The 16,106-nt window shown below is 39.2% G+C and overlaps 1 protein-coding gene across 2 annotated transcripts in view; it reads right to left on the bottom strand.

The window, feature by feature from the left end:
* Positions 1-16,106, bottom strand: part of LOC126411634 (cadherin-87A) — a 709,414-nt gene that overhangs the window by 107,330 nt on the left and 585,978 nt on the right. For both annotated transcript variants that reach the window (XM_050081378.1, XM_050081379.1), the window contains 2 exons: positions 11,972-12,104; positions 6,230-6,445 (listed from right to left, as the gene is read on the bottom strand). In XM_050081378.1, coding sequence (XP_049937335.1) covers positions 6,230-6,445; positions 11,972-12,104 — 349 coding nt within the window. The remainder of the gene's footprint in view (positions 1-6,229; positions 6,446-11,971; positions 12,105-16,106) is intronic.

The raw sequence follows: 16,106 nt of genomic DNA on the forward strand, positions 1-16,106 counted from the left end.
AGGAAAGTCATCGAAAAGGAAGAAAGTTTTGTTGTTAGGCAGTTCTCATGCCAGAGGTGTAGGCCAACTTCTGCAGGAGGAATTAGGACCAGAATACCAGGTCACAAATTTTTTCAAACCAAGTGCTAGTCTGGATCAGGTGACAGAGGATTTAGGTTCACTCTGTAAAGGATTTACCAGGGAAGACACCGTGGTTATTGTGGGAGGGCCAGGGAACAGCATCGACAGAGATCCTGGGTACAGTATAGAGTGTGACCTGGTAAAGATTGCGTCTGCATCGAGACACACCAATGTTGAATTTGTATCTGTCCTGAGACGCCATGACCGGCCTCATTTGAACTCTTCTGTTGGGAGAGTTAATTTGGAGTTGGAACGACTGCTTGGGTCGGGTGCGGGGGCTCATATTGGTGTGGTTCCTGTTGATTCTCTCAGTAGGTGGGACTATACCAGGCATGGCCTACATCTCAACAGGAAAGGGAAGGGGAAACTGGCTGGGGTAATAGCAGGAAATTTAAGGCGGGGAGGCACTGCCATGAATGGTAAAATACCAGTGGTTACAGGTGTTGGAGCAGCACCTTTTTTAGGATAGGTAAGACAGAAAGATGTCAAGTTCTACAAGAGGTCAGGATTGAAACAAATCTTCAGTTTAGGAAAGAAATTAAACAGCACAATTCTAGCACATTGAATCACCAATCACAGCTGTCAATTATAAATTTTCACCAATCACCAGAAATTTTATCTCCACCAAGTTGTATCTCAGTCCTAGGTAATTGCATTGATGAATTAAAGTCACCCAACCCAGTTGACATAATCTGCCTCTCTGAACACCATGTGACCACTGGTATAGGAACTAGGCCTAAGCACAATGAGAAACTCAGACAGGAGAGTACTGCAAATGTTAGAATAAGGAAAGGTTCTCATAAAAGTATAATTAAAAATAATGTAAGTATATTTAATCAAAATATTGGGAGTTTAAAGAATAAAATAGATGAGCTTCTGGTTTGTTTAGAAGATTTAGAAGCTGAGGATGAAATAGATATACTATGCCTGTCTGAGCATCACATTGTTACTGATATGGATAAGGTAAATGTAAGTGGATATACGCTCTCTGCACATGTAATGAGAGAAAATATGGAGAAAGGAGGAGTTGCCATATATGTCAAAAGTTATCATTGTGCAAAAAGTATAGAAACAAAAAAGTTTTGTGTAGAGAAACATATAGAAGCATGTGCCTGTGAGCTTAAATTAAATAAAGGCACATTTATAATTGTAACTGTATATAGGTCCCCATCAGGAAATTTTCGTCTATTTCTGAAAAATTTGGACTCCTTGTTGTGCTATGTGTCAGACAGGGGGAAGCAAATTATTATTTGTGGGGACTTCAATGTAGATTCTCTGAAAGAGGGTAATAGGAAAAATGACCTTGAAGTATTACTCGGTTCTTTCAATTTGACATCCGTTATTGATTTTCCTACTCGGGTGGTAAAAGATAGCAGCTCACTGATAGATAACTTCTTTATAGACCAAGATAAGTTTAACCAGATAAATGCTCAGCCTGTTGAGAATGGTCTTTCTGATCATGGTGCACAGCTAGTTACAATATATGACATAGCTCCATTCAGCAATACTAAACAGTCCTCCAAAGTAGTACGTTCAGTCAACGATTTAACAATTGCAAATTTCAGGGAAAGCCTACAGCAGTTAGACTGGGATGAGGTGTACCGTGAACCTGATGCCAATTTAAAATATAATTTATTTCATGAAAATTTTGTAAATGCATTTGAAAACTGCTTCCCCAAGAAAATAGTTAAATATACTCGTAAGAAACCTTGTAACAAACCATGGCTTACTAAGGGTATAAAAATATCTTGTAACCAGAAAAGGGAAATGTATCTGACAGCAAGAAAGAGTAGTGACCCAGAAACTATCAAACATTATAAAAACTACTGTGTTATATTAAGAAAAGTTATTAAAAAATCCAGGAGTATGTGTATCATGTCTAAAATCAGCAACTCTGATAATAAAATTGAAACAATTTGGAATATTATTAAAAGAGAAACAGGTCAACCAAGAGCAGAGGAAGACAGTATTACCATCAAATTGAATGAAAACTTTATGAACAAAAAGTCAGAAGTTGAAAATATTTTTAATAATCATTTTCTAAATGTTGTCGATATAGTAGGATCCAGGTGTTCATTAGAAGATGCTAGGCTGTTAATGGAAGAGGCCATACCTAAGCAATTTGATACAATTGAAATCTCACCCACTTCTCCCTCTGAAATTAGGAAAATAATAAACTTGCTTAAAAGCAAAAACTCACATGGAATTGATGGCATTTCCAGCAAAATACTAAAAGCTTGTTCTCAACAGATAAGTAAGATTCTCAGCCACCTGTGTAATAGCTCTCTGGAACAGGGCATTTTCCCTGATAGACTGAAATATGCTATTGTTATACCTTTGCATAAAAAGGGGGATAGATCTGATGTCAACAATTACCGTCCAATCTCCCTTCTAACAGCTTTATCCAAAACTTTTTAGAAAGTAATGTATTCAAGAGTAGCTTCACATATCTGAAAAAATGAAGTACTAACAAAACGTCAGTTTGGTTTCCAGAAAGGTTTTTCAACAGAAAATGCCATATATGCTTTCACCAATCAAAGTTTGAATGATCTGAATAACCGAACACCACCCATTGGGATTTTTTGTGATCTCTCAACGGCTTTTGATTGTGTAATTCATGAAATTCTGCTAGACAAGCTCAAGTATTGTGGCATGAGTGGGACAGTGCACAAATGGTTTAATTCGTACCTAGCTGGAAGAGTGCAGAAAGTTGAAATAAGTAGTTCTCATAACATGCAAAGATCAGCACATTCCTCAAACTGGGGAACTATCAAGAATGGGGTTCCACAAGGGTCAGTCTTGGGTCCCTTGTTGTTCTTAATATATATTAATGACTTGCCATTCTATATTCATGAAGAGATAAAGTTAGTTCTCTTTGCTGATGATACAAGTATAGTAATCACACCTGACAAACAAGAATTAACTGATGAAATTGTCAATACTGTCTTTCAGAAAATTACTAAGTGGTTCCTTGTAAACGGACTCTCACTGAATTTTGATAAGACACAGTACATACAGTTCCGTACAGTGAATGGTATGACGCTATTAATCAATATAGACCTTAATCAGAAGCATATAGCTAAGGTAGAATATTCCAAATTTTTAGGTGTGTCCATTGACGAGAGATCAAATTGGAAGAAACACATTGATGATCTGCTGAAACGTTTGAGTTCAGCTACTTATGCAATAAGGGTCATTGCAAATTTTGGTGATAAACATCTTAGTAAATTAGCTTACTACGCCTATTTTCACTCATTGCTTTCATATGGCATCATATTTTTGGGTAATTCATCACTGAGGAATAAAGTATTTATTGCACAAAAGTGTGTAATCAGGATAATAGTTGGAGTCCACCCAAGATCATCCTGCAGACATTTATTTAAGGATCTAGGGATATTCACAGTAGCTTCTCAGTATATATACTCTCTTATGAAATTTTATATATAAAAACAAAGATGAGGTGACTTACCGAACAAAAGCGCTGGCAGGTCGATAGACACACAAACAAACACAAACATACACACAAAATTCAAGCTTTCGCAACAAACTGTTGTCTCATCAGGAAAGAGGGAAGGAGAGGGGAAGACGAAAGGAAGTGGGTTTTAAGGGAGAGGGTAAGAAGTCATTCCAATCCCGGGAGCGGAAAGACTTACCTTAGGGGGAAAAAAGGACAGGTATACACTCGCACACACGCACATATCCATCCACACATACAGACACAAGCAGACATATTTAAAGACGAAAGCTTGAATTTTGTGTGTATGTTTGTGTGTCTATCGACCTGCCAGCGCTTTTGTTCGGTAAGTCACCTCATCTTTGTTTTTATATATAATTTTTCCCACGTGGAATGTTTCCTTCCATTATATTGATACTCTTATGAAATTTGTTATTAACAACCAAACCCAATTCAAAAGTAATAGCAGGTTGCATAACTACAATACTAGGAGAAAGGATGATCTTCACTATTCAAGATTAAATCTAACTTTGGCACAGAAAGGGGTGAATTACACTGGCACTAAAGTCTTTGGTCACTTACCAAATAGTATCAAAAGTCTGACAGATAACCAACAAGTATTTAAGAAGAAATTAAAAGAATTTCTGAATGACAACTCCTTCTACTCCATAGAGGAATTTTTAGGTATAAATTAAGAAAAAAAAGAAAAAAACAAAAAAATATTAAAAAAATAAAAAAAAAACAAAAAAATAAAAAAGTTGCTATATTAACTTAAGTATGTTGTTAAATTAACTTAATTATGTCATGTATTGGAAAATTTGACTCGTTCCACATCATTACGAAATATCATATTCATGATCCATGGAACTAGTATTAATCTAATCTAATCGAATCTAATAGATGACATCTTCATGATCTTGACAAAGGGCGAGGACACCCTATTCACAGATCTCGCACAGCTTATCACCCCAGTCACCTAACATCTGTCACATATCCACTGTCCAGCCACAAAGCAGCACCACTTGAATTACTCAGTATCACACATGACTAGAATAACTGAATCACATTCTCCACCAGGCTTTCAACTACCTCTCATTATGCTCTGAAACAAGAAATATTCCCCCCACTAATCTGATCTTGCTCACTCCCCCCACAGTGGTATTCCACTATCCATCCAACAAACACAATATCCTTGTATGTCCCTATTTCACCCCTCCTCCCCAACCCTTCCCCTATCTCCCCCCCCCCTCCCCCACATGAACACAACCACTGACCCCATGGCTCACATCTCGGCAACAGACGTAGATGCAATACTTATCCCATACATTATTCCACAATCATCTACTTCTAGTTATGCTACAGGCTTCCCTAACTCCATCAAGGCAGGCTACCTGTGAAAGCAGCCACATAATCTACCAACCTCATTGCAACCACTGGGCTGTCTCATTGTGGACACAAGAGTGAGAGTGTGGGTGATTGTGTGTGTGAATGTGTATACTATTGTTGAAAAAAGAGCTAGTGCTCAAAAGCTACTGCGAATGCTGTTCCCTGTTATGTGTTACTGTGCTCCATGCATTGGTCTGCTTTACATGTATGTGAGTTTTATTTTGTGTACATCTGGTGTAGGGCTTAGTCTTATAACTGAACAAATCTAGCAGTATTTTTCACTGTACTTGTCTGTCACTCAGTGCCTTCTGTATGTTGTGAATAACAATCTACCCTTTTCACATTGGCAGATTAAGTTTAAGAAGGTAGTCAGGTATGCCATTAAAACAACATGAGTGTTAGCCTTATTTCTGCATTAAAATACTGCAGATTTCCCCTGGTGTAACTGGGTTAAGAAACAATCTTTTAGATAATAACTCTAGGTCTGAAGAGGGAGAGAGCACGAAGCACCTATTAGTGAAGAAAGCTTGTTATCAAAATTTATGAAGTAGTTATTGACTATTTCATATATTTCTTTCAGGTGAGAGGTAGCACTGTCTTTGTTTTTAATGTATGTCATTGAGTGACCCTGGCTTTATCTTACCAGTTGTCTCATTGATAACTTCCCATACATCTTTTGATTTATTCTTCAAGTTGATTACAAATTTCTGGTTGTACAGTTTCTTGGCTTGGTGAATAACTTCATTGAAAATATTATAAAGTCTGAAGTATTCATGAAATAACTTGTTGTCACTGGTTCTGCTGTATGCAACAGTTATATTTAATTACTGTAAGACATTTGTATTCCTAAAGTTAACAATTCTTACTAGATTTTTCCATTGGCGTTATGTAGACATAAACCTGACTGAAAATGCTACATCATCAACACTACTGCAGAGTACCCATCAGTTCATCTACCTTACTGTCAACATCATAGGTACCTTACACATCCATCCAGTCAGGTTTCTGGAGCAAATGTGTGAAAGTTTCTATACAATTTTTATTTCCCAACAATGCACATGTTACAATATTTCTGTTTGCTTATCTGTGTTTGGCACAGACATATTCAGTATCAAACAACTGCAGACAGTGACACATTGTCCTAGGACCCACTTGAATTAATAACTAACTCAGATTAACTGAATATCTTTCTCATTAATAATGCTCTCAGACTGAGTATTTCTTCAGCAGAATCTGAAAAATCTTATCAGTAAACCTGAACCAACTTACCAGTCGTATTGTCAATTGTAAAGTATTCATTTTCTGGTTCGATTGCATATGCAGCAATCTTTGAATCTACATCAGTTGCGGTATAAGTATCAATTATAGTTCCAGGAGGCTGTTCTTCCAGTATGTCAACAGTGTAATGAGGATCTTGAACAGTCCATGGTTTAGCAAATGTTGGAGGATAGTCATTCACATCAATGATGGTAATAACCAATATACCTGTAATTAAAGACAAAACTTGCTGAAATCTTGCACAAATATTTTGATGTCAGATAAAGGTCACAAGTAAAGTCTACTTAGCTGTAAGGTAACATGTGGCTATACAGGGTGTTACAAAAAGGTACGGCCAAACTTTCAGGAAACAGTCCTCACACACAAAGAAAGAAAATATGTTATGTGGACATGTGTCCGGAAACGCTTACTTTCCATGTTAGAGCTCATTTTATTACTTCTCTTCAAATCACATTAATCATGGAATGGAAACACACAGCAACAGAACGTACCAGCGTGACTTCAAACACTTTGTTACAGGAAATGTTCAAAATGTCCTCCGTTAGTGAGGATACATGCATCCACGCTCCATCGCATGGAATCCCTGATGCGCTGATGCAGCCCTGGAGAATGGCGTATTGTATCACAGCCGTCCACAATACAAGCACAAAGAGTCTCTACATTTGGTACCGGGATTGCATAGACAAGAGCTTTCAAATGCCCCCATAAATGAAAGTCAAGAGGGTTGAGGTCAGGAGAGCGTGGAGGCCATGGAATTGGTCCACCTCTACCAATCCATCGGTCACCGAATCCGTTGTTGAGAAGCGTATGAACACTTCGACTGAAATGTGCAGGAGCTCCATCGTGCATGAACCACATGTTGTGTCGTACTTGTAAAGGCACATGTTCTAGCAGCACAGGTAGAGTATCCCATATGAAATCATGATAACGTGCTCCATTGAGCATAGGTGGAAGAACATGTGGCCCAATCAAGACATCACCAACAATGCCTGCCCAAACGTTCACAGAAAATCTGTGTTGATGACGTGATTGCACAATTGCGTGCGGATTCTCGTCAGCCCACACATGTTGATTGTGAAAATTTACAATTTGATCACGTTGGAATGAAGCCTCATCTGTAAAGAGAACATTTGCACTGAAATGAGGATTGACACATTGTTGGATGAACCATTCGCAGAAGTGTATCCGTGGAGGCCAATCAGCTGCAGATAGTGCCTGCACACGCTGTACATGGTACGGAAACAACTGGTTTTCTGGTAGCACTCTCCATACAGTGACGTGGTCAACGTTACCTTGTACAGCAGCAACTTCTCTGATGCTGGCATTAGGGTTATCGTCAACTGCACGAAAAATTGCCTCGTCGTTCTAAGTCTTCCCCAGTCGCGAGTCATAGGCTGGAATGTTCCGTGCTCCCTAAGATGCCGATCAATTGCTTCGAATGTCTTCCTGTCGGGACACCTTCGTTCTGGAAATCTGTCTAGATACAAACGTACCGCACCATGGCTATTGCCCCGTGCTAATCCATACATCAAATGGGCATCTGCCAACTCCGCATTTGTAAACATTGCACTGACTGCAAAACCACATTCGTGATGAACACTAACCTGTTGATGCTACATACTGATGTGCTTGATACTAGTACTGTAGAGCAATGAGTCACATGTCAACACAAGCACCGAAGTCAACATTACCTTCCTTCAATTGGGCCAACTGGCAGTGAATCAAGGAAGTGCAGTACATACTGACGAAACTAAAATGAGCTCTAACATGGAAATTAAGCATTTCCAGACACATGTTCACATAACATCTTTTCTTTATTTGTGTGTGAGGAATGTTTCCTGAAAGTTTGGCCGTACCTTTTTGTAACACCCTGTATATCATATTTCAACTTACATTAGCTTTGAAAAACAAAGTTTTTAACAGTAATTAGATCATACAGCTCTTTCAGCACTTTAAAAATGTGCACAAGCGAATGACACACTTCACACAAATTCACAAACTGCAACCTGGCAGTTCTCATGGGCACTTCTTCCAAAATAGTGGATTTTATAACTTTTGGGAAGACAGTAATTACAGTATGTTAGAGCATAAATCTAAATTACAGGAACATTTAACTACAGCATAATACAACTTTTCATGATTCAAGAAGTGCTTATTAACTGTTTGATTTCATAAAACAGAAACAATGACTGCGTAGAAAGTGTCTGATTCTGGATCTTTACTGAGCTTCCAGTTTACAGATTGACAGTTTTGGAAGAATTAAAAGCACTTACAATTAGCATATAATTCTCTCACATTGTACTGGTCAGAGGTATAAATATTAGTACACAGACAGACAGCTTCCATATGACTGTCTGAGATTTGATCAAAATTTATAAATGAAGTAAACAACCCAACCAGGTATTGAAGAATCTCAAGTATCTTCAGAGCTCACGTGATAAGTAATATTCCACAGGATACAGAAGCAGCATAGGTAATAAATAATGAAATAGAATGCCACTCTGGTCAAAGAGTTTGAAATAGAAAAGAGTACAGATTTAGGAAAACTGTTAATACTGTTAAAAAATTCTACACCAGCCCTTTTAGGCAGGGTACAAATATTACTAGGATCTGAAGACTGGAGGCACACGCATGCAGATAAAAATACAGAAGACAAATGAGAATATTTTTGCTCATCTTAATGCTATTACATGGAAACAGCATACCAAATTTTAAACAGAAACAGAACTGAAAACTACGGTAAAAAATAAATTACAACATGTATTATCATGCAAGGGAAGAACTTCAAATATCTGTAACATTATCCAAATAAACAAATTACAGCAATGCTACTGAGAAAAGAGAACGTACACACAACACAAAAAGTTTTGCATCACCCCGGTTTCCAGAACTCTTGAAGATAGACATTGACTGTGGATATTGTATCACACACACACACACACACACACACACACACACACACACACACAGTCCCTTTGATTGTTCAGAGAGTCACTAAACCGGCCCAAAGATGTAAACAACCATGCATGAGCAGCGCCTATTAGATGGATGGGATCCAACAGCCTATCAGTTCCAGTCATTCCGCAAAGAAGGAGGTACACAGCTCATGTTGTCTGTAGTTCAACCATGCCTAGATGGTCAATACAGTGGTTCAATTGCGTCTGCGTTGTTACTTTGTCCAGGAAGGGCTCTCAACAAGGGAAGTGTCCAGGCGTCTTGGAGTGAACCAAAGCAATGTTGTTTGGACATAGAGGAGATACAGAGAGACAGGAACTGTCAATGATATGCCTTGCTTAGGCTGCCCAAAGGCCACTATTGCAGTGGATGACTGCTACCTACAGATTATGGCTTGGAAGAACCCTGACAGCAATGTCACCAAGTTGAAAAAATGTGCAAATGTGTGTGAATTCCTAATGGACCAAACTGCTGAGGTCATCGGTCCCTAAACTTAAACACCACTTAAACTAACTTATGCTAAGAACAACACACACGCCCATCATGCACATCTTGTGAATGACTTCCTTCTGGCTCACGACATCGCTCAAGTAGAGTAGCCAACATGTTCTCCAGGCATGAACCCTATCAAACATGCCTGGAATGGACTGAAAAGAGCTGTTTATGGACAACATGACCCACCAACCACTTTGAGGGATCTACGCTGAATCGATGTTGAAGAGTGGGACAATCTGGACCAACAGTGCCTTGATGAACTTGTGGATAGTATTCAACGACGAATACAGGCATGCATCAATACAAGAGGACACGCTACTGGGAATTAGAGGTACTGGTGTGTATAGCAGCCTGACCCACCACCTCTGAAGGTCTCGCTGTATGGTGGTGCAACATGCAATGTGTGGTTTTCATGAGCAATAAAAAGGGTGGAAATGATGTTTATGTTGATCTCTACTCCAATTTTCTGTACAGGTTCTGGAACTGAGGTGATGCAAAAGTTTCTTTGATGTGTGTACATTACACTCATATGAGAACTTAACTACAGCTTTTTTCCAAAAGGACATTGCTACTTCAAATAATATTTCTAGGACTTTATTGTCATGCACAAAAGAAACTACAAAAGATCCACATGAGGCAGAAAACGGAAACATAATACTGAAGAAAAGGAATGCAGAAATCCACAAGAAATCAGTAATATTTACAACAAACACTATGTGGAGGCAGTGGACAAACTCATAAATTATAAGAATTCAAAATAAAAGCTCATATAGCATTCTGAATGTAAGGTAAGGTCCCTTTGTATTCTTGACAAATCACATACAACAAGACTGTATTAGATGGTGTATGTACCTATTAAATAAGCATTATACTACATATCCAGATATCACCTATAATGTGGAATACTTGTGTTTATGGTTGTCTTTTTATGTTGGGTGTAGATGTTCAACTGTGTTATCTTGAACAAACTCTACCACTTCTGTATAAGGTCTTTCAACAAAACTCAGTAAATCAAACCCACTTAAGACAGTTTTAATCCCAAATTTCTGGTTGCTGAAGTTCATGTCATCAGACAAAGCTACTATCTATTTTTCTGTTTCCTGTGACACTGTTGTAAGTGGCATACACTATTGCACTTACTAATGTTACATTGTAGCTGAATTTGCTGGGACTTGCCCTGTAATGTGTGGGAACTAAATTCCTATACTGGGATTATACCAATGAATCGAAGTCTGCCACCTGCTTTACCTGTGGCCGAGTCTATAGGACTGTTCCGTTTCATATCCCTACAAATTGTTACACCTAGGTGTTTTTTTGAGTTGACTGATTCCAACTATGACTCACTGACATTGTAGTCATGGAGTACATTTTTCTATTTTGTGAAGTGCACTGTTCTACATTTCTGAACATTTAGAGCAAACTTCCAATCTTTGCACCATTTTGAAATCTTTTAGTCTCTGAATATTTGTGGAGCTTTTTCTGGACAGTACTTTGTTATAGCTAACCGAATCACATGCAAAAAGCCAGAGGTTGCCCACAAGGTCATTAACATACAATGCGAACCGAAAGAGTCCCAAAACACTTCCCTGAGGGACAATCAAAGTTACTTCTACATCTGTTGGTGACTCTCTATCCAAGATAACATGCTACATCCCCCTTACTAAGAAATCCTCAACACACTCACAAATTTTGATTGACACCACTCATTATTGCACTTTTGATAATACACATAGGTGTGGTACTGAGTCAAATGTATTTTGGAAATTGGTACAAACTATATTTTCTTGACTGTCCTGATCCTTGGCTATCACGATATCATGTGGGAGAAGTGTGAGTTTGGTTACAGAAGACTGATGTTTTCAGAAACTATGCTGGATGGCATGGAGGAGGTAATTCTGTTCACTATATCTCATTACATTTGAGTTCAGAATATGTTCTAAGATTTTACAATGAATGTACATTGAGGATACTGAATGGCAGTTCTGTGAATCACTTCTGCTACCCTTCTTATAGACAGGTGTGACATGTGCTTTTTTCCAGCTACAGGGCACAATTTTCCTAATCAAGGTATTTACAGTGGATGGTTGAAAGAGGAGCTATTCAGCTAAAAATTTGATATATAGTTCTTCATAGTTCAGTAAGTGTTCAAAAATACATCTTAGCTTTTAAACTTCAGATGAAACTGAAGATAGAATACCAAGAAGCATTCATTGTGTCAACACTTTGGAAAAGCCTTAATCTATACACAGTGTTTTCATAAAATATGTTACATGTAGATCCTACCTTTGCCTTGCTGGAGTGATGGAGCTGTTACATCAGTGACAACAACAGTTAGTCTAACCACAGATGCAATATCTCGCATAAGTGTTTTGGCAACCGACACTTCACCTGTTTCTCGGTCAACGGCAAAGAAGGACTGAAATGTGAAAGCTTTGTAAATACACAAAAACAGAAACTTATATCTTATAATAAGGCAGTATCTGAAATTAACGGAAAATATCTTTCCATGGAAAACGTCAAAACAGAATTACATGGTGAAGCTTTATTTTGCCAAAATTAAAGAGACAAACAGAAATTTTGCAAGGTTACATTTATTTTGCCACAAAACAGTATAAATGGGAGATGGTAAAGTAGAAACAGCGTAAAGAATACAGAATGTCAACATTTGCAACATGCATAACAGTAGACAAAAATGTTCTTCATTTTTTCTAACTTAACAGATTTACACACACATTCTGACAACTGGTTAAAGTGCTCAGAAAGGGGTGTGACCACCTCTGGCAGAAATCAGGTCTGGCAATGACAGGGCATACAGTGAATGATGTCATCAATCTCATGTTGAGGCAATAACACCCATTCTAGAATGAGATTTTCACTCTGCAGCGGAGTGTGCGCTGATATGAAACTTCCTGGCAGATTAAAACTGTGTGCCCGACCGAGACTCGAACTCGGGACCTTTGCCTTTCGCGGGCAAGTGCTCTACCATCTGAACTACCAAAGCACGAGTCACGCCCGGTACTCACAGCTTTACTTCTGCCAGTATCTCGTCTCCTACCTTCCAAACTTTACAGAAGCTCTCCTGCGAACCTTGCAGAACTAGCACTCCTGAAAGAAAGGATATAGCGGAGACATGGCTTAGCCACAGCCTGGGGGATGTTTCCAGAATGAGATTTTCACTCTGCAGCGGAGTGTGCGCTGATATGAAAGTTCCTGGCAAATTAAAACTGTGTGCCCGACCGAGACTCAAACTCGGGACCTTTGCCTTTTGCGGGCAAGTGCTCTACCATCTGAGCTACCGAAGCACGACTCACGCCCGGTACTCACAGCTTTACTTCTGCCAGTATCTCGTCTCCTACCTTCCAAACTTTACAGAAGCAAAGGTCCCGAGTTCGAGTCTTGGTCGGGCACACAGTTTTAATCTGCCAGGAAGTTTCAACACCCATTCTTCTTGCAGAGCTGCTCGCAAGTGTTGGAGAGTGGTTGGTGGATGCTGACAGGATGCAACTGTCTCCCTAGTGCTTTCCAGACATCTCTATAGGATCAAATCTGGAGAGCAAGCAGGTCACGTCTTGCGTGCAATATCTTCCATTCCCAAGAAAACACTGATCACCCGTGCTCTATGAGGTAGAGCATAATCGTTCATCAATATGAAGTCTGGGCCTACAGCACCTTGCAACAACTGCACAAGAGGTCCCAAGATCTCTTCACAATACTTGACAGCAGTTAAGTCTTGTTGATTCACCCATGCAATTTCATGAAGAGTTGTTATCATAATCCCTGCCCACACCATTAGTGACTCTCTTTGATATTGGCCTCTTTTCACAAGGTGCTAAAATCATGTTCCACATTCCCTCCAGATGTGAATCCATCAAGAATCACTCTCCAGACCAAATTGAGACTCATCTGTGAAAAGAACATTGGCCCACAGTTCGACCGTATAGGTGGCATGTTGACGACTCCACTCTAGACGTTCCCTTCTGTGGTGACGCATTAGAGGTACACATGCAGCACGTCTCTACAATAGAGGCCTCTCTGATGAAGTCTTCTGTACACTGTTTGCCTTGATTCAACATGGCCAGTAGATCCTGTGAGGTCAAATGCCACGTGCCATGAGTACTAAGGCAGTACTGTTGTGCCCTTACAGCCAAATAACAGTCTTCTCTTTCTAATGTCACATGTGGTCAACCCTGTGCTAGTCTTTGGAATCCAGTTTTGGTCCCTATAAACTGTCGCCACATCCAAGAAATGACAGAATGATTCTCATTAAGCCATCAGACCACATCAATTTGTGACTGCCCTGTTTCCATTCTTCCTATGGCCCTCCACCACAGAGAGTCTGGAGGCATCTTCTCTGTGTCATACCACACTCACTATGACTGTGTACACAGCAGTGGATGTGGGACTATTCGGTGAACACTAGCCCGTTTGGTAGGTGCCATGACATCACCGCCGGCGTGGTTGTCCGTTGACCAGAATGCCATCTTCTGTGCAGAACACGATCAAATGGGCATCTGTTAACAGTTTGTATGACTGCAATGTGAATTAGACACAGGGCAGGGAAATAACAGTTTGCTGCTTTAATTTTGGACACTAGTGTATTTCCTGAACCATTTAAGATATCATAATTCTGTTGTCATACATTTTAATTTTGAAAAAGTGCTGAATAAATGATGTACATTCTCTTTGCATAGGTATATTAATTATGGAGGTATCAGTATAAACTTTACTTTCTCAAAAGGCAATATACTAATTTTTGCTGCCAGTATTTTAGTTCTAAAATATGCAAATTCAACAGTGTTTTACTTTCCAAAATCTGATTAGAAGTTTACGAGAAATTACAATATTTAGAACTAGTGATTTATCTTTTTTGAACATGAATCAATCGTTGTAATAAGGAACTGTTGCGTCAGGTTGATAAACTGCTACAGCTTGATGCAACTAAGAGAGTTTACTTACAAAACTGGAATAGTGGAGAAAAGTGTAACTTGAAATGGACACCCCGCTACATGTGACAGGACTGACACACAAACTAGAAAGTGAGGTATGTGGCACCTAATAATGATTCCCAAGTTAAGCATTGTAACAATTCTGCTCTTGTTTCTGCCAGGGTCTTGAAAGAAAGGTGCACTTAAAGAACTTAATGGATTTGGAAAACAGAGGATTGAGGTATAAAGGCTATTAACAATAACTTCACATCATGAATTTAATGTCAAGATACACACTTCCATTGCAATATTTAATCAGCAACAGCAACAAAGAGAAAATTACAGGATAATGTGCTCTTAAACACACACTCAAAATTCTGTTTATGTCAACAAGTGTTATAAATGAACACTGTCTACTGTGCAATACATGCTGGCATTCACTGATGCAAGGATTTACTCCACATTCCACAATACAGTGCAAGGCAGAGGCTACCTTGTCCCACTGCATGTCATTCTCTTTCCTGTTTGCCTCACGGATGGAGTGAGGGAAAAATTGACTATCTACATGCCTGCACACAAGCCCTGACTTCTCATATCTTGCTGTTGCAGTCCCTATGCAAAACATACTTTGACAGCAGTAGAATAATTCTGTGGTCAGCCATTACTACTGGTTCTCTAAATTTTCTCAATATTGTTTCTCAACAATAATGTTATCTTCCCTCCAGGGATTCCCATTTGAGTTCACAAAGAATCTGTGTAACACCTGCTTGTTGATCAGACCTACTGGTAACAAATCTAGCTGTATGCCTCTGAATTACTTTGACATCTTCCTTTAACCTCATCTAGGGGGATATCTCTAACACTCAAGCATTACTCAAAATGGATCACAGTAGTGTTCCATATGCAGTCCCCTTTATAGATGATCTATACTTCCCCACAAATTCTCCCAATAAACCGAAGTCAACCATTTGCCTTCCCTACTACTGAACTTAAGTGCTCATTCCATCCCACATAGCTTTGCAATGTTATGGCTAGATATTTAATCAATATGACGGTGTCAAGCAGCACACTATCCTGGACAGAGCAAAGAACAATGCCATGATGCACATGAGTGAGTAACTGCCGTCCTTGTTAGCAATGAGATCACATTGTAAGAAATTGCTTCAGTGCACACATAGCGATATTGCTGTGACAATAATGCAGCAGAGTTAGATTGGAAGACAACCATTATGGATGCAGGCAGAAGAAAGCAGGCAGTGTTTGTTTATTTCATTTGTAAATGCATTTAAAAACACAACAGAAGGTTTTGGACTCACACAATGGTTAGTTCATGAAGTACTTGCGGTTCAACTACTGGAGTTCGGAAGGTAGGAGGCAAAGTACTGGCAGAAGTAAAGCTGTGAGGACGGGGCGTGAGTGGTGCTTGGGTAGCTCAGTTGGTAGAGCACTTGCCTGCGAAAGGCCAAGGTCCCGAGTTCGAATCTCGGTCCGGC

The sequence above is a fragment of the Schistocerca serialis genome, chromosome 1, assembly GCF_023864345.2.
Source record: "Schistocerca serialis cubense isolate TAMUIC-IGC-003099 chromosome 1, iqSchSeri2.2, whole genome shotgun sequence".
Taxonomy (NCBI): domain Eukaryota; kingdom Metazoa; phylum Arthropoda; class Insecta; order Orthoptera; family Acrididae; genus Schistocerca; species Schistocerca serialis.